The following is a 19,658-nucleotide window of genomic DNA, read 5'->3' as shown; positions in this document are numbered from 1 at the left end:
GGGGAAGTAGGCTCCCTGCTGAGCAGAGAGCCCGATGTGGGGCTCGATCCCAGGACCCTGGGATCATGACCTGAGCTCAAGGCAAAGGCTTTAACCCACTGAGCCACCCAGGCGCCCCTCCCCTAACATGATAAAAGCTGGGTGGGCAACACATGGGAGCAAGGATGACCTTATCAGATAGGAGAGACATTCCTTGTCTAAGGAAACAAAATACTAACAGGCCCCACAATGTGCCCTGAGAGAGAGAGATGGTGGCAGGGGAGGGCTGGTGGCAGATTTCAGGTGTTACCTCTGGTCAAACGTGGCCTCAGTCCCACAAATCGTTTCTGAAATGTGACCCCAGAACACGGAGAATGTCAAATTAACACCTGAACGTCCAACGGAGGGCATTAAAAAATTTATTACAGCTAAGACACAAGAGAGAGGACCACATTTTTTAACAAGGGTAAAGAGATTGTAAAACATCTTCTTGGACCGTCTCACTGCTACAGAAATTGTACCTGTGGAGGAAAATATTTTGAGCATGAGACTCATTGACACATGGAAATGGGACCTCAGGGGAGCAGTTAACCAGTCCCCGGGACTCTGATCCCTCAGACCCAAGGGCTTTTTGACACTGAACAGAGTCCAGATGATTCTCCATAAGCAAAACCCCTCAAAGAATGTCCTCTTCTCCTGTGGCTTCTTAATGAGCTATGAGAATGAATCAGCTGAGTCAGGCCAAGGATTTTTTTTTTTCCCCAAAACCAAGAGAGTCTTTGATGCTCTGGTAGGCCTGCACTTGTAGGCCTGACACTGTGTCCCCAAGGGTGCCCTACCCTGCCCGCAGGGGACTTTCCCTATAGAGTCAAGATCATGAATGTTCTTCATACACTGCTTCTGGAAACATAAAATGTGGAAGCCACTCTGGAAAGGCAGTCTGGCAGTTCTTCTAGAAGGAAAACCTCAAGTTCTCCTATGACCTAGTGATTCTGCTTCTATATATGCAAAATAAATGAAAATGTATGTCCACACGGAGACTTGGATACAAGCGACAGTATTCATAAAAGCCCCAAAGTGGAAACCACCCAAACATCCGCCAACTGATGAATGGATAAATGAACTGTGGTCCATCTAGATGATCTTATTTGGCAATAAAAAGGAACGACTAAACCAGACTGATACAGGCTGCACACGGAGGTGCCTTGCAGACACTGTGCTGTGAAAGAAGGCAGACTCGAAGGACTGTATCTTATATGATTTCTTGTGTCTGGAATGTCCAGAGCAGGAAAATCTAGAGACAGAAAATAGACTAGGGTTGCCTAGGCCTGCGCAAAGGGATAGGGAGATGAGCGGGTGATGGCTAATGGGTGTGAGGTTTCCTTTTGGGGTAAGGAAATGTTCTACAATTGCGAAGATGATGGTAAACTCAGTGAATATGCTGGAAGTCCCTGAATGGCATGCTTTACATGGGTTGAATTGTATGGTACGGGAATGAGCTCTCAATAAAGATGCTTTAAAAAAAAAAGAAAAAAAAAAAGACTGGGAAGGGTTGTCACTCCTGAGCAGTGAAGCCTGGTTGGGACTGGATTGTGGCTGGTACCCAGACATGAGATGCAGGGTACACCTGGCCTCTTCCTGCCCTGGTGGTATCTCTGGCTAGAGAATTTGGCTGACCACCCAGCCTTCCTCGGGGCTCGGCTTCAGAATGTAGCTCCTTGATGGGGGACCCCTTATGTGAGGGGCTGACTTTGGTACTTGCAGTATATCAGGTGTGGGCTCTACTGTACTTGAAAAGAGTGACTCCATCCAACCGCCACCTCATGACTCTGAGATCCAGACTATTCTGCAATGCACCCACCACCAGCCCTGACTGATTCTCAGCTCCACGTCTGGGTGTAGAAGGGCCCCAAGGCAGGGGCTGGCTGTCAGAAGACCTGTGTCCAAGTCTGGGCTGCGCTAATGCTTGTGCTCTGCTCTTGAGTGTACAGAGGAAGGTGACATCTGATCCTTCCAGCAACACTCAGAGGAATCGGGATTAGTATGGTTGACCTCCAGCGCAGTTAAATGATGCAGCTGAGCAAGGTCTTGGTGTGTGTTTTTGAACACATTTTGAGGTCTAGTCGTCTTTCCTCCAGCTTCCTTGTGTGGCCCTAGACAAGCTGCATGACTCTCCGTATCTGGCTTTCCTCATCTTAAAATGAGAGCAGCTGAGAGGGGATACCTAAGTTTCCTTCAGACCTTAACAGCCTGTTATTTTATGATGATCTTCTTGAAGGTGGCCTTCTTCCTTCAGTATTTTAAATACAGTTATATCCTCTTCCGGCCCTGACCAAGTAAGATTCTGTTCCCTTGAAGGAGAAGAGAATGCCCCTGTGAGGGAGATCCTAACCCAGTTTCTATCCTTTTCATACCACAGTCCCCAAACAAACTGGTTTACATTAATAACAGCTCCCCAACTGGAATAAACTTCGAGATTTCCTACAAGTTCTGCCTACGCATTTATCTCATTGTTCAAGGTCAAACAGTCTCACGTTCGCCTATTTCTCAAATCTATGCCTTATAACTTGCTGATGCCTTGCTCCATTGAATTTGGGTAAGGGAAATGATATTTGATCTTTCAAAGTGAATCAGAAGGCTGCATGAGGAGTTGAGATGAATAGTGGGGTAGGTAATGGCTGGATGGCCAGAAGACTGGCTAGATGGCTCATGGATGAATGGATGGGTAAGCGGTTCAGCAGATGGACAGAAAGGGAGCAACGAACGGCTGGGCAGACTGTCACCCAGATGGGCAGGCGGGTGACTGGATGGATAGATAGATGGGTGGATGGATGTGTAGCTAGATTGGTAGGTTAATATAGACACTAAGATGTAGGTAGAATAAGAGATACGCACTCAGTCCCATTTTCACCACTTTGCACGGTGATTTGCGAAGCCCCCAGCTTGGTCCGGAAAAGATTTATCACATGGTTATTCCAGAGGAACTTAACCTTCTGGATTTTTCCAACATTGAGGTCCATATCAATGTCACGTGTATGATTTGCATGTGGTTTTAGGGAGCCTCTGAAAGCACAGACATAGAATGTTGTCTCAGCTGGATGTATGGATACATAGGATGATAACAATGGCTGCTGTTGGTTTCCGCAAATACCTTGCACGACTTCATGGGCATCCAGGAGCTGCTAAAACACTAATATATTTGTGAAGCACACATCTGTTAAAAAGGATAGGACTCTAGATTTCTACTGTCTTAATTTGTCCTTAGGGGAAATCAAATATTTGAGGAGGCATATTAACCTTATAATTATACTATAAGACTAATTAATGTAACGTCTTATGTTTAAAGATGTATGGGGCTCAGCAGAGATCTTCTGTTAGGATTTCATTTGGGGCATAGAAAGTTGTCAAAAAGCTTCAACTTAACATGAAAAGTATTATGGAAAAGTTAGTATAAAAAAACACAATATAATTTCACAGCCCACTCATGCATTCATCCAACACATATTTACCAAGCACTTCATCTGCCCAGCAAAAGCTAGGGGCTGAGGCTACCACCAGAGCAAGAAGGTAGGTACGCTTGTGTAGGGGGGTGGAGAGTACAGATGTTGGGGGTAATTGCCACATAAATGTACCTTACTGGAAGAGAATTTGATACCATAAAACCAAAGTTGGAAAGCCATGACTGACCTTCCAAAAGAAGTTAGCACATATCTGATCTTAAGTAGTGAAGTCCCCTTCTGGGCCTCACTCTTCTCATCTGCAAAATGGGATCACTGGGTCAGATGCCAAGATTTTCCTCCATCTCTGACATTCTAGGATTCAATGGTTCTCTCTAATAGATGGCCAGATTTAGGAAGCATTTTATGCCCAATCTCTTATGAATACTCAATGATGAAAAATCTGACCATTTCACGTTACTGTCAAACTTACTTGAAAATTTCATATTGTTTTGAGTTTCTGTTACTTCCATACAAAGCAATCCTGATGTACCCACTCGTTTTCTTTTTTCCAGCCAGCGTGACGGATACCCTGTATCTCCAACCTGTCCGAAGACATATAATCAGTTCAATGAACTCATCTTGTTGGGGGAAAAAAAAAAAATCATCCTATGGAAGGATTCTCGCTCCTAGCTCTGCATCCCCAGCCTGAAATGTCAATAGTGCCAAGGTAGAGAAACCCTAATCTAGAGCTCTCTCTGAACATTCACACGTCCACAGATTAAGTTTATGAAAGAACATCCAAGCTTCTTTTCCCTTCCACAAAGAGCATGTGCTATATTCTCTGTCTCCGCCCATCCCCTCCCCAGACTGATCTGCCACCCTTCTCTACCCGACCCTGTGTTCTGGAAGGCCACCCCCTCCAGGGATCTCACCACTGGCGTTCAGTTGAGTTCAGCTGATAAGAGACTTACACAGGAGATGGGAAGGCAGGAGAAAAGGGAGGGGGGAACCCATGTCTCATGCTCCCCTGCTACCTCCTGGCTCTGGTACCAGATGTCTGGTGGTAACTTCCCCTCTGGGAAGCGTGCCACTCCAGGAGCCCCACAACCACCCGATGCTGGGCTCCTCCACATCCCTTGATTAATCCTTTAACCCCGACCACACCTCTTAAAGTAGACCCTTCAATAAAGTTTCTTCATTTGAACTATGTCACTGAGTTTTCTCTCCTGTTGGGACCCTGAGTGATACACTTCGTTTGCATTTGTTGTATTGATACATGTTTTTTTTTGCCCATTTGCCTTTTCGCTTACTAGAGAGGATTTCTCTCTTCAGTACACAGAGCTATCTCCTTGCTTTTAACAGTTCACAGAGTAGCTGGTTGTTTACCAATTGGTGGACATCTAGGTTTCTCCTTGCAAACTTTTGGTGTTAAAAACAATGCTGCAGTGAATATCCTTGAGCACACCTTCTTGGCAAGCGTTGTCCCAAGATACGTCTGAGAAATGGAATGTCTGGGTTGAAGGAATATGCACAGGAGACGTTACAGACTGCCTACCTGTTGTCCTCTATCATAAGTATTGTGAGGATTACAGGAGATACTACACGGGAAAAGTGCTATATAATTTTTTAAATTTAAAACTCCCTTGAAAAATAATGCTCTTCTATTCAGCCACCATGTATTATTACTTATGACAAATGAATGATGATGTTACTATCTTGTACTTTTTTGGTGAGAAGCTGGGCAAAACAACACAAACACAATGTGTGTATATGTGTGGGTGTGTGTATGCATGCGTGATTATGCAGGGAGACTAGAATGACAGATGATCACGGCCATGTCTTGACTTACAGGGATTTTGCCCCACATGACCCTGTTCTTCTGTTGATGGATTCACCCTTCTGGCTTCCGGGGTGGATGAACATGTGACCAGCCTGTGCCAATCACTGCACTTCACTCTGTTGATCAGGCTTATTGGTTAAATAATGCCCTTCTTTTACAGCTAAGCTGGTTGGAGTTGTTTCTGTCCTGACTAATTAGGCTGGTACACCTTCCAAATTATTTGCAAGAGTTTTTAAATGAGTAAAATGGAAACTTACGAGTAAAGTTACCACTGTCTCCTGTGTTCAGGAAAAAGGTTTGCCCCACGGCACTGGTTTTCCCCTGAAACCGGTCAGCGTAGTGCCCCATTTGGGGGCATCCTCCAGTTGGACAAGGGAAACAGCTACTCTGGTGAAAAAACATAATTTGATTATTAGTGGTGGGCTTTGGCTGACTCAACCTATCAAGTAATTCATCTTCCCATCCATCCTCCTATTTATCTACCCATGTACCCCTCGATCCCCCAACCACCCATTCAACCATCCACCCATCCATTCTTCCACCCCTCCACTGACATCCATGCACTTATCCTCAGAGTCATGCACAGAACTGTATGAAGCCCCGTTGTGTACCCAAACAAGTACCCAGAGAACCTGGAGTATAGTTGGGTAGACAAGCCATCTCCAAGGAGCAATAATGTTCAAGTCTGGAAGGGAAATGCAAGACATCTTCCAGGAGGAGTAAATGGGACCAATAATTTCTTTCAAAAGAGCAGAGGAAGAGAAGGTCTGTGACCATCTTCACTTTAATGTGAATTATCTAACTGATCCCTTGGTGGCATTCCTCAAACACTAGCTCATTAGTGGGCGCTGGAGGAGGTGGTTTGCTCTGTTCAGATCAGACTAACATTTCAGGCTACAGTGTCACTGGTTTTCTGTTCTTTGCTCTCACCAAATCCATCTTCCATGGTGTGCACGGCTATTTTGCAATTTGGAAAGCACAAAACAAATGCTGGAGGATGTGTATATTATTATCCACACCCCCATAATAACGAGCAGGACTATGCAATGGCTACTCTTGGACCCTGGGGATGGAACATGATGTCCTTTTGACCTTAACCCAAGAACGTTACAGTCAAAATCAACTTTGGAAGGAAAACGTGTGCATATAAATATATTTTTATGTTTACTTTTGAGAAAAAATATTTTGAAACTTCAAATGTTTGCATCCCCAAAGTACCAACTGGTTCAGGTAAGAAGCTCAACCTTTCATACTGGTTTGTTGTTGTGGACACTGCACTGTCACCTTGGTGGTAATCGAACCTGTGCAATGGAGAAATCTGGCAGATTTTTAAAATCTTAAGTAATCAAACTGTAAGTCATCAAATAATGAGACAGAGTGCCACTAAATGAATGTCAATGTGTCTGGTTGCATACACTGAGGACTCGACAACACCCAGTGAATCATGAAGAAATAACCAGACAAGTTCAGACTGTGGTTATTCTATTGAACACTTGGTCTGGAATCCTCACAACTGTCAATGTCTTGGAAGACCAGTGAAAGATGTAGAGCTGTTCTGGATTAAAGGAGCCCAAAAAAGGGGATCTGGCTGGCTCAGCTGGTTGAGCGTCTGACTCTTGGTTTTAGCTCAGGGCATAAGCTCAGGGTCGTGAGATCGAGCTCCACGCTGGGCTCTGCGCTGGGCCTGGAGCCTGCTTAAGATTCTCTCTCCCTCTGTTCCCTCCTTGCCTACTCATGCGCTCTCTCTCTCTTTCTCTCAAATAAGAGAGAGAGAGAAAGATTAAAGGAGACTTAAAAAGAGGCAATGCAAGAAAAAGAAGGGAAGAAGCGTAGGGAGGGAGAGAGGCAGGGAAGAGAGGGAGGGAGGAAGACAGGTAGGGAAGGAGGGAGAATGGAAGGAAGAAAAAGAAAGACAGAGCTCTAGAGGACATCGGATATCTGGAGAAGTCTGAATACGGACAACATATTAGAAAATAGTAGTGTATCAATGCTAAATTTCTTGGACATTGTTCTATAGGAGGGTGATATTGTTCTCAGGAGATGAATGTATTTATGAGTGAAGTCTTCAGTTTGCTTTCACATAATTTAGAAGAAAACTACACATAGGCACGCATTTAAGTGTCAACAGTTGGTGCCTGTAGGTGATGGGTAGAAAGATACTCACGTGTTCTTGTTTTGACTCTTGTGCAGATTGGGAATCTTCCAGAATAAAAAGTTGGCATGGAGGGAAGGCCCAGCAGTCACGCCCCCTCCTGCCCACCCTGCTTCTGGGAGAAGTCTCTGGGAGGCTCCGACGTGCGGTCCCTCCTCCCATCAGTCATGAGGTTACAGCTGTGCTCTCTGCCAAGCCACAGGAACAAAACCCCCATCACCTACAGGGCCACCGACATCTTCCCCCGACTGGTGTGACCTACCTCCTGAAACTCATTGTAGGAGGCACACGGGTAGCCTAGGAAGCCATCGGGATTGAGGATGCTGCTGGAGTAATACTTGTAGCTTCTCAGGTGATTGCAAGCCACAAAGTCTCGGGTTCCTGAGGAAGCAAAGGCCATGGGAGCTCACCAGAGGCATTTCACTTTTAAAGGCTGAACCATTCGGACCGAGCGAGGAATTCCCTCCACAATGCACAGACGGGTGTGAGGGCGCAGTCTGAAAGGTCTATGACTGACCTGTCAGTCAAGGGGGTTGTTTAGTAGGAGGGGTTGACCAGATGTCTCTCCTCTCCGTCCACTGTGTCCATTTGCTGGGAAGCTGCAGGTGTTGGGGAAGCTGCTACTCAAGGGCCAGCAGGTGTTGGGGAGTGGCCAGTGCTAAGGAGCACATGTGTGCAATCCTGGGGGCTGGGCAAGTAATGTAAAGGAATGAGGAGGGCAGCGGGCCATGCAGGGGCAGTGAGAAATGCTATGCAGAGAGAGAGATAGGGTAATAATTGCTCAATTGTCTTTAAGGGGATCCTACACGGTCCAGTCAGTCGTTTCATGGTAAAGGCCCAGATTACTTGTTCTGATTTTTCACGAGAAGCCAGCATCTTGACTTTTCCGTGAAAATCTTTCCGTGCTCAAATGATAGCCGTGCCTTCCCACCTCTAAACAGTCACTGGGAAGGCCAGTCACTTACTGCCGGGGGCTGCCAATCTGCCTGCAGGCTGGGCCTCAGTTCACGAGCTGGACACAGCTGCTTCTGAGGGAAGCAGGCTTCCCTGTGCCTTCGGCCCCAGGCTGAGAACTCCTTCTTTCCTCCTATTCCAGGCACAAGGCAGAAGCCATGGCCAGTATAATCGCTGTGGCCGCTGGGCACTCTGTCACTGCGTTTTATGTGCCATTTTTTTTCTTTAGACCAAAGTCCTCTTGTTTGGAAAATGGTTTTTTCACTTCTCCAGCTACTGGCTGCAAAACTTCCTATGAGGTAATCCCCAGCAACAGCAGAGGTAGCTGGGGGGTCCCTTGGGGATCGGGGCAGGGGGTCTGGTGGCTTCATCCACTACCCAGGGAGAAAGGCACATTCCCTTTGCATCTGGGAAGCAGCGGTAGGATCAGCCCCCCGACCACCTTGGGCTCCATATGCTACCCACCCCCGCCCTGTCCCCAGTCCAGAAACTTCCTGCAGAAGCTGGTTCCTTGTGCTCCTCTACAAGGCTCATCACCAACAACAGAACCTGATTCATCCTGAATTGTTTCTTTCATCCGGAACTGCAGCCCTGGGATCCCAGCCCACGGAGCAAGTGGCTTTCACCGTTCCTCTCGGTCACTCGGAGCTGCACGCGATCACACACACTCCCGTGTTCATGGGCTTCTTCACTCTAACTTGTCTTTTTAATTAAACCTGGGCTCCCATTCTGGCTGGCCTGCTCAGCACTTCTGGGAGGGGGCAGGCCTTCCTGTGACTCTGGCAGGGCCTCCCAGGGAGCTCAGCAGCCGCATCCTCCACGGGGTCACTGGCGCGGAGCCCGGAGGGGGTTAAAGCTCCTGTCGCTTTAGCAACCTTGCTCTTTAACATCAACATACAGAATATAAAAATGCCACCAAAGGTCACTGAGCCTTGTATAAAGGACTGCACTGGGTGCTTGCTTTGGGCCACACCCCGGTGGGTCTGGGGGGCCCTTGACACAGTCCCTGGCTTCAGGGAACTCCCAGCTCGGACAAATAAATCCTAAAATGAAATGATCACAGACTCAAAGCCTCCACTCTCAGGGAGGACAGTGAAGCGGATCTCAGGGCTGGGCCACAGGAATAGCCGAAGGTCAGAACAAGGGCGGTGAACACAGATGATGCTTTAGCTCACCTCCTATTAGGGGCACTGAGCCCGTCCTCTCAGATGAACACAGGTCACACAAGGCTCATCCCCTAGAGCCCAGGCCTCGTTCTCCCAGCATGCTCTCCCCAAACCCGCAGAGCACGTCCCCGGACTTTGTCTTGCCACCAGCTCAGCTCTTTTCTGTACCTGGAACCCGGGCACAGTAAATGGCAAGAAAGTCTAAGGCCCTCAGATCTTTGCTTACACCCAGCAAGCAGTCCTTTAAGAAACAGGCATGGAGGACAGAAGGCCAAGGCCGGAGCTGGGTCTTTGCCGGTGAACTGGTCCCCTCCTGCCTCGGCATCTGGCCAAGGGTAAGATGGTGCCAGATGGCGCAAGAGGTTGGGGTTCTGCAGCCAGAAGTTGGGCTTAAATCTAGGGGACCCTTGGGCAAGTTTTATACCTGTACTGACCCCGTTTCCTTGTCTGTAAAATGGGACTGATCAGAGTAAAGACCTCAGGACATGGCCATGGAAATGCCCGGCACCGAGCACACCCTGTTTCTCCCCAAGTGGATGGCAGCTGTCTTGCTTCTCTACTTACATACCTTCCCACAGGCCGTCTATGTCAACAATGGTCGAAAGACTGTTTTTCTGACACCCGGGCATTTGCTTTCCTCCATTTGGATAGAAGTCCAGATGGCCCACCTTTTGGCTCATTCCAAAACCTGAAATATTAAAAGCAGAGGGGAGCAGGTAGGTGAGTGGCCCCAACGTTAGGGTGTGGCCACAGACAGTGTTGGCTCCTTCCAGCCACAGCGAGAACCTTCTTGGCCAATTCTCTCCTCGACCTAGCCATGCTGTCTGTGACTCTGCAGAAAGTGCTCAGAAATGGGCATTTGGCAAGAAAAGAAGGGAGGAGAGCACACAGGACGAGAGAAGAGGGGGAAGCTGGGCTCCGGGCGTGCTTGCACATAGGTGTATTTGTATGTATGTGTCTGTCTGTCTGTCTGTCTTGGGGAGACCCTAAGCAGTACCGTCAGGCCCTGATACCACTATGTACCAGGAGCTGCATATCAGGGCTGGTGCAGCTTTTCTTCCTGTAATTCATTTAATAATTTTGACTTTAATGTTCTTTTGTTCTACTGAGATCATATTCCATTAGATCGCTATATTGAGAGCCCAGAGCAATGGTAGGAGTTTTGGTTTTTGAGGCATTCAGACCTGGGATCACAGCCTATTCTACTTATAGACTTCACTGTCATGTTCGGCAATTACTTGACCTTGTGAGGCCTTTGTCCCTTGGCGATGAAATCGTAATAGTAATACCTACGTTTTAGGGTTGTTCTGATTAATGAGCTAATGTGTACACAATACTCAAAGAAGCATATGGTAAGTATTCAATGAGTGATATAATTTCAATACTTTCATTGGCAGTTTTCATGAGTGGTTGTACAAGAAAATCATGAAAAAAGAACATTTCTTTAGAAGAACCAGATAAAAGGATATATATCATCTCCAAAAAAACAAATGATAACCATAGCTTTGACAAAAGAAGTTAAAAAAAAATTCAAAAATTAACATTTGCATTTTGCAAATACAGGTCAAACATCAAGAAGAAATTTAACTGTCCCTCTGGATATTGGTAGACCAGAAAGGACTAAAGTTTTGAAGACTGGTGAGGCCCTTCCAGGCTGTAGAAGTGTTTCAGGCTCACCTGGGCTGGCAGGCCGATCCCACGGGCGCTGTCCTGACTATCTGGGGCTGGGGCCCGAGGTCTTCCTGTGGTTGGCCTTTTTGAATATCACCCTGGAGGTATGCATGTGGGGTACACCTGGACCCACTCCATCTGTCTCAGCTGGTCACCAGGAGGTGCAGGGAGGAACTCACCTAGGAAGGGGATGATCGGAGCAGAATCCGTATGGATCACATCCACAAACATGGCATCAGACGGGTCCAGCCGAACCTCCTCAGGCGTGCCCTGGAAGCATGGCTGTGCGGGGTCCAGTCCTGAAATCGGGGAGCGGGGTAGTCAGACCGCATTCTAACACAATACAGGCTCTAAACCGTCTCCCCACAAAATCTATGGGGATTCCTGGGCCAGGAGTCCCAGAGCCCAGCAGCCGTGATTTGGGGAATTGAGTCTGTAGCTCCTAGTCTGCTTAGGAGAGAGGACTTGAGACAGAAAGGCTAAAAGTGGGGTCACTGACTGTCAACGAACATCCAGAAGTCCCCAGTGCCTGACTCCGAGCACGATCTAGGGGGTCCCCTTGCCCCCTCATGTCCTTTGTCCTTTTTAACCCTCACCCGTTCCTATGTGGCCACAGCTCTCCAAGACTGCAAGCTCCCGGGCCTCTCCCGGCTCCACCCAATCCCCAGTCCCCAGTCCCCACACTGTCCTCTGTGGCTGCTTCTGCGTTCCCCAGCCTGCTGTTCACTTCTCCACAGCCTCCCCTAATCAATCTGTTCTCTCCAAGACGGCTCAAACACCACCCCCTCAGGGAAAACTTAGCCTCTCCTTTCTCAGTGCATGCCACCCACAGGGTACAGGGTTATTTTGTGTTTAATTAATTTCGCTCTGAATTTACTTGCCTACTTAACTGTCTGCCTCCTGGACCAGACTGTGGGTCTCCCGAAACGGGCTGTGGCTGATTCGTCTTTGAAGAGAGGCAGAGGGTGGAACCCACAGGGTTCCAGGCACCACAGGACTCAGGGACCTGTATTTAGCCCTGGTTTTCTGCTCAAGGTCAAACACCTGTCCCTTCTGACTCTCAATTTCCTTGTCTGGAAGGTGGAATAACAACCACTCTCTTCTTACAGGGTTATTGTAAAACTCCCATGAAAAGATGAAAGAGAAAGGACTTTGCGAACGGAAAGCTTCTACAGTAACATGAACTATAATGCCCCCACCGCTCACCAGACCCCAGCACAGGGCCCTGAGCAAAGGAGACACCCATTTCAGGGTGCATTGAACTGTTTGCCAAAGCCACGTGCTGATTCGCCTGCACAAAATGAATAGTTGTCTGTGTCTGCCTCCTGTGCGCTCATTTTGCCAAGTGACTCATTCATTTATTCAGCATTTACTGAGCACTATAGGTTTCAGGTGACCACTTCTCACTCTCTGCCTGTGCGTGGCCCAGCATTCGTATTTGTGGAACTGACGCACTAATTTTAAAAAATCAGTTGTTGTTGTTGTTATTATTGTTATTATTATTATTATATTACTCTTGCAACAATAACCCTGAAGTTTTAAATTCTCAGTCAAGTATTCCCTAATGAAATCATGGACAGGGACTTTTGGAGTCCGGCGGGGGCAGCCCCTACAGCCTGCTCCCGCTGGGCCTGCCAGGGCGCTCTGCCCGGGCTCCCGCGTGCGCCGCGCTCCCCTCTCGCCCACTCCGCCCCCACCGTACCCCCGGCCCCCACCCCAGTCCCCCACCGCCCCCTCCCGAACCCGGTCGGGGCCGCGCGCCGCGCACCTGTGATCCTGCCCGCGTGGCCGCCCAGCCTCCTGCCCGCCTCGGCCGCCGCGTGCGCGCCCAGGCTGTGGCCGATGAGGTGCACGTTCTCGGGGCTGTAGCCCAGCACCGTCTGCGGACGGATGGCGCGTCAGGTCCCGCCGGAGGGCGGGGATGCGCGCACGAGCGGGGCGCGGGGCGCGGGCTGCAAATTCCGGAGGGGACACCTCTAGCACGCCGGCAGGGACTGCACGACCTGACCCCAAAGTCTGCATGGCCCGCGGGCCGGCTCGTGCGCGGGGCAACAGTGCTGACCAGCGGCCACGGAGTCAACTGCAGGCGACCCGGGCGGGGACCAGACGTGGGCTGCCTGCTGCCACCCACACCCCCGCCGCTGCGGGGCCACCTCCCCTGGACCCTGGAGGGGGTCGGGTCTGTCGGGGAAAGGGCGGGTAGTGGGCCCGGCTCTGGGATTCTCCAGAATAGACCTTCCAGAAGGCTGTAAGGGGCCTTCCCGCCTGGGCTGTCTGAGAATGAAGCCTCATCTGGTGTCCCAGCGTGCTCTGGAATTCCCAGAAAAGCCTACAGGGAAGGCTTTCTTCCAGAAGGAGAAACTGAGGCTCAAAGAGTTTAGTTCGCCTCCAGCCCCATAAGTAGGAGTCTTCAGGACAATCCAGGAGGGAGAAAAGGGACACCTGCACCTTAGAAAAGGTCCTGCTTGGGCTTTTAAGCCCAGCCCCAGCCCCAGGGGTCTTTAGGCTGCCTCTTAGGGGGAAGGTGGTGTTCGGGGGAGAGGGGGCCCTCTCTCCCCGCTCCCCACAGGATGTGGCCCAGGCAGGGTTTTACCGATAGACTTTGTATGAAGAAAGCTATCTCTGCTCCCACCACGCGAATGTTGTGGACAGCTTGGGTATATTTGGTCTTTGCCCCTCGTTTCCAGTCCACAGAGATGCAGTTTACCTTCTCCACTTTAAACATATTCTGGGGATGACAAGCAAGAGGGAGAGACCGATTTACCAACAACGACAAACTGTACACTCCAGAGATAGGCATCCACACCCGTCAAGCACAGAGCTGTGCCAGAGCTCTAATATTTCCTTGCACATGTCCAAACTTCTGCCACGTCACTATTGATTGGGTGTGTTTATCCCCACTTAACAGATGTGGAAACTGAGGCCCGGAATGGATTAAATGACTTGTCTAAGGTCTCACAGATACTTAGTGACACAGCCAGATCAAAAAGATCACTTCCTACATCAGGGGTTAGACTATTACAGTAGGGCCACATCCACTGCTTTTACCAATAAAGTTTTATTGGAATGAGCCATGCCCATTTATTTACTTAACTGTTTACCTCTGTTTCTGAGCTGAAGCAGAGTTGAGTTGAAACACTATGACCCAAATTGAACACAAATGGTAAAGTGTCTGCTACCTGGTTCTCTACAGGAAAAGTTCATGGACCCCTATCGTAGATAGTCCAAGCCCTGGGTAGTGCAGCTGTTATGTACCCAACAGTACTCTGGGTGTTCTAGCCTGACCCCGGCTCCTGATTTGGACAGTGCAGATATAGAACATTCCCAACAGCGAAGAATGTTCTATTGGATAGCAAAGCTCTATACGCAGATTCAAGTTGCTTTCCTGTCTGGGACTTTCTGACTGGACCCTGGTTCCTTTCAGCCTCGAGAGGAGCTGATTGGCCAGAAGTTGTTGTGTTGGGAGAACTTGACAATGGATACCCGGGGAACCCGGACTTTCCTTGGTGGCTTTTGCAAAGGAGGGTTCTTTCCCTATTTCCTTTCCCAACTTCAGGAACGCTGGGGCTGTGGGGATTGCATCTGGGTGCTGATCTCCGTCTGGAGTGGCTAGGTGCAGGGTGGTGGGGGGCCCCTACCTTGCACATGTTCAACAGCCAGTTCTCTTCCCCCTTGTCTATGAAGCCGTGGATGATAAAGCGTGTCTTGCGGTCCAGTTGGAAGTTGGAAGCCTCGACAGTGGCTAGATCAGTGGCCGTGATCAGCTGGTTTAATAACAAAAAAAGTGCTAAGCAAATGTCTGAAGAAGGATCACAAAGTAAAAACAGCACCGTGGCCATGTCCAAGCAGACTCCCAGCTGGGAGCAGGGCATTGGTCCCCTAGAACCCCACAGTGGACGACCTCACGGACCTATAGATAGACACCAGCTCTCTGAACTCTCTCAGGGAGAGCGGGGAGCTACGTGGATCCTGAGCATGTCCCTCCTGGTCACTTCTGACCACCTGTAGGAAGCCTGTCCTGCTTCCACCTAACAGGCCTTCTGGGAACTGAAGGGTGCCCCAGGGGTCCCTACCTTTTGTCTTTTGTGGCTATGTATTACCTCTTTCCATCTGTCCTCTAGCTCCTCGAGAAGGATTTACTGTTCCCCACTCTACTCCACTGAGGGCTTCTCTCCCTCCCCAGCCTGGTGCAGGAAAAAGACAGAGCCTCTCCGGGAATGCCAGGCCTGGGCTTCTCGAACATAAAAGCCACACATACTTCCCCGGGAGCAGGCTGCTGCTGGGAAGCTTCTGCAGGTCTGTGCACGAGTGTGTGTGGATATTAGTTTCTGGGTTGGGCGTCCATAGATTTTATTATTTATGCATAGTGGTCTGTAATCCTGAGAGCTAAGTTGGCTCTAGGTCTACCAATGGTGAGGAAGCCTCATCTGGAACATTCCAAGGCTGTGCATTTTTTTCTTTGGACAACCACGTGAAGGCTCCAGTGGAGGCAACCCAGTACACCCACCACGCAGTGTTTCCACGCCCACTCTTACTTGGAAGTTGTTCGGATTTTCATTTGTGTACAGGAGAAAGCGGGTGTCAATGTCCTTGGGATCCCAGGGAAATAACTTTAAAGGCCGCTGAAGGGTCCCGCACCATGGCTTTTCATCGGGAAAGCAGCCAAGATGTCCATAACAGATCTCCTTTCCTGGGGCAGGAAGAGCAACAAACAGGGCCCTTGTGAGGTTCTGGAAAGAAGCCCTGTGTTCTCAGCTACACAAGAGGATTCTTCAGGGTGAGCCCAGGGCTGGCTCTGGCCAACGCTGGTCTTCACCTTTGCTGGCCATTGTTCCCCAAACTTCCGTGGTGATGGGAATCACCTGGGGACTGGGAGTGACTATACCTGTCGCGTCTACACAATCACAGACCCTCCCTCAGAGACTCTGATGCCCCTCACTCCCTAGGATGGGGTGTGGGAATAGCATGTTTAATGCTATGTAACCCTTATCCTCTGGCCAGTCAGGGAATCACTGAGAATTCGTGGGGCCCTTCCGCCTTAAAACTACTTCAGGAAAACTACCTTAAAACTACCTTAAAACTACCCAGGAAACTCCCAGATGGTCTTGGACTTCTGTTCATCAAACATCAGGTAATTATCCGAAGTGTGAAATCTGTGGCTCGGTGCTTCCTGATTCCCCTTGACTTCTGCATTATAACCACCACCAGCCAAAGCCAGCTGTAGGCATGCGTGGGCATTGGTCCTATTCATATAGCTCCATGTCATCCTTTTACACACACTTTTGCCCCCAATTATGCTCTGCTATTTCAGATTATAATTCACCTTAAAAGGTGAATTTTCTAAGAACGGGGATGATTTCTTGCTGCATCACACGGTGTGTAGTAGGGCTCCAACCCGCACAACTGATGAGGGCTTAACCGTAAATGCTGGTCCTTTCTGTGCCTACAAGATGCGCATTTCCACTAGCAATTGTCACAGGGGGCGGGAGAGAGGGGGACATAATCAAATCCGGAGGATTGCAGTGGGTCTCTGTCTTAGGCTTCCTCAGCTCCTAAACTGGTGGGGCCAAATGTTGGCCGATAATTCAAAACTGGTGACGGTTAATACTTGTTTGCTGGGCTTCAGAGACCATCTAGCAATTTAACAGTATTATCCCACTAAAGACTCAAAACAGCCCCATGAGTAAGGAATTTGTATTATTGCTCCCATTTTACAGATGAGGAAACCAAGGCACAGGGGGAGGGGCAGCGGTGGAGCCCGGATCCGAACCTGCGAAGTTTAATTGGGAATAAAGCTAGGTGTTGAGGAGATCAGGTTCAAACCCTGCCCTGAGAGAGAGGAAATCCAACAGGGAAGGAGGGACTAAAATAGCTCTTGCTTCAGGTGCCAAATGCAGGGGCTCGGGGGCCTGGTTAGGACACCTGGACTGTTGGGGGAAAGTGGGGAAGTGCTGGAGGGCATCGAGCTGGTGAATGGTGGCGGCCCTGCTTCATGAAGGAGTTTTGTGGAATCTCGTGTAGGGGGCTCAGAGGAGGGAAAGCCTGGGAGAGGCAGGGGTGTGGAGTGGGGCAGTGCAGGGGCAGGGCACCTGGGGCGGTCAGAGGCAGTCTAACCTCTGACAATAGTGGAAATTAAGGCAAAAGTGAGGAGATGGGGGCTAGGAGGTGACGTCTGAGCCTGGTTTGGAAAAAGTGAGTTTGAGGCATGGTGGGGGGTCCTAGAGCTCAGGAGGGTGGAAGGCCAGAGGCTAGGCAAGGGGGAAGCCCCAAAGCAGAGAAAGAAAGGGAGGGACTTTTGGGGGCTGCCCAGGTTTGGGGCAGGAGGTGGCAGCAGGCCAGCAAAGGGGACCAGAGGGCCCGCCCAGAAAGACCTGAGATGCATCCGCACCCATCCCAGACTCTGCTGTCGGGAGCCAGGTCTCGTTACAGGGCTGGGATGGGTAGGAAGACCTGGAGCGGCTAGGGACAAGCCAGGGACACCAGGGGGAGGAGTCTAGGTGCAGAAGGAAGGCCCAGTTAGGGACCGGAGGAGACCATGTCTGCAGTTGTGGGAAGCACTCTCCAGCAGGGTCTGGGGGCCCCAGCCAGGCAGGGAGGGGTTCTGCGTGATGGGAGGAAGTGAGGGAGAGAGGGAGAGAGCCCCCAGAGGGCACCTGTGAGGTAGACCTCTGTGAGGTGGGGTGATGGGCAGTAGGCCGTCTGGAGGTCCCAGGGGGCTGTGGCGGCAAGGGAGGTTACTTCTGTTTGAGGACAAGTAGACCTTGGCTTCTGTATCTGAATCTGGACAGAGGCCAGGTGCTGGGGAGACAGAGACCCTGTGAGGGAAAGGAGTGGGGGCCGTGGGCGGGAGCGTGGGCTCACTTGGCAGGCCTGTCCCACCATGTCAGCTCTGTGACATTAGTCTGCAGACACGCGCTTGGCTACTGGACGGACTGAGGATGTGGGGGGCCTGCCCAGACCGCCTCCCCCTCCCCTTGCCCCAACAGCTGCCACCTCTCCCACCCCCCTCACCGCCCCAGAGCCTCTGCAGGAGGAACAGGACAGAGCAGGAGGATTACCCGGGATTATATGTGACAAGAACATTGCCACAGAGGCAACCCTCCTTGAATGATAGCAGTTCGGTTTTTCTTGAAATAATGTAATGCTGTTGTTCTTGGTGGCGGTAATCCCGATGATAGTGTCTCCGGCGGCCTCACCCAAAGGCCAACCCAGACACCGTCCCTTGTCCCCCGAGGGACGGTAACAGCATCCTCACCTCTGACTGTGGCCAGCAGGAGAAGGCCGATGGTCCAGGAAGGCAGCATCTACGTGGAGGAAAACAGACACACAGACACCCCTGGGCACAGGAACGAGGCTGGCGGTTGCTCAGCCCAGAGAGGGCAGGAGGCCCGGGAGCACAGGGTGTGTGGAACCGAAGTCCAGTGCCTGGGCCCTCTGGGGCTTCCCCTGGGGCTCCCCCTGGGGCTCCCCCTGGGCGTCCCCTGAGTCTGAGGCCTCACATGGCATTGGGTGGCCCTGCTCTGAGGGCCCCGGTTTCTGGGTCTCCCCCACCACAGTGACTCCCCTCGCCTTCTGGGCCGCGTCCCTCTGGCAGCCCCAGCCCCCCCAGGATCCGGGCTGTGACTTACTGGGCAACACCAGGGCGTCGTCTCCCAGCCCGGCCAATTGGCTGTGGCTTTTATACGCAGGCCTCCCCTTTGGACTCCCAAGATGGGCGGAAGGGAGGGCTCCATAGGGCTGTGCACCTGCGTGCTTGGAACGTAGGTTATCAGGAACACATGACACAGACACACAGCAACACATTCGGCCAGCTCGGCAGTACGACCCAGATGCTCAAAAGAGGAAAACGAACAGGCTCCACTCCCGCTTTGTTTGGAAACAAACAGGGTCTATTTTAAGACCCTTTCTGAGCTGTACCTTGACCTAGAGATAAGAAGGTCACTTCCTTTCAAGGCTGAGAGGAGGGCCTGGGTGAACAGCCAGGTGCTGCCCTGCCATTTTTCTTCAAATTGACGTATAGTTTAGATTTACCACAGTGCATAGATCTTAAGTTTAAAGTACAGCGTAATGAGCCTTGACAGCTGTGTACTCCTCTGCTAACGTCCCAGGTCAACATAAAAGATGTTTCTAGCAGCCAGATGTTTCTCTCATGATCTTTTTTTCCCCCATCATGATCTTTTAGCATCAAGCCCACACCTGTGCTTTGATTTTTATAACCATGGATTAGTTCACTCTGTTCTAGACTTGCTTATAAATGGAATTATACTGTGTGTGTGCCCTACGTCTTGCTTCTTTCCCACAACCTGTTTTTGAGACCCAGCCATGTTGTTACATGTGTGAGGTAATTGGCTAGTCACTGTACCGGGTTACTTTATTACTTTTAATTACTTTTTATTAGCTTTCTGTTACTGTGTCATATTAATTTATTTCTGCGTGAATATATCACAGTTGGGTTA

The 19,658-nt window shown here is 50.0% G+C and overlaps 1 protein-coding gene across 1 annotated transcript; it reads right to left on the bottom strand.

Annotated features, from left to right (window-relative positions):
• Positions 1 to 397: 397 nt before the first annotated feature.
• On the bottom strand, positions 398 to 18,506 carry LOC132015409 (pancreatic lipase-related protein 2-like). The gene is made up of 12 exons (XM_059395934.1): positions 18,458 to 18,506; positions 15,738 to 15,892; positions 14,841 to 14,966; positions 13,796 to 13,930; positions 12,971 to 13,082; positions 11,382 to 11,501; positions 10,100 to 10,219; positions 7,674 to 7,792; positions 5,517 to 5,646; positions 3,910 to 4,021; positions 2,875 to 3,042; positions 398 to 500 (listed from the first exon to the last, which is right to left on the bottom strand). Exons 1-12 carry the CDS (start codon positions 18,504 to 18,506, stop codon positions 437 to 439), a joined length of 1,410 nt encoding a protein of 469 aa, XP_059251917.1. The 3' UTR covers positions 398 to 436.
• Between the last annotated feature and the right edge of the window lie 1,152 nt (positions 18,507 to 19,658).

This window comes from Mustela nigripes, chromosome 4 (genome assembly GCF_022355385.1).
Source record: "Mustela nigripes isolate SB6536 chromosome 4, MUSNIG.SB6536, whole genome shotgun sequence".
Classification (NCBI taxonomy): domain Eukaryota; kingdom Metazoa; phylum Chordata; class Mammalia; order Carnivora; family Mustelidae; genus Mustela; species Mustela nigripes.
The sequence above is the reverse complement of the archived record's forward strand: the minus strand, read 5'-3'. Positions and strand labels throughout refer to the sequence as shown.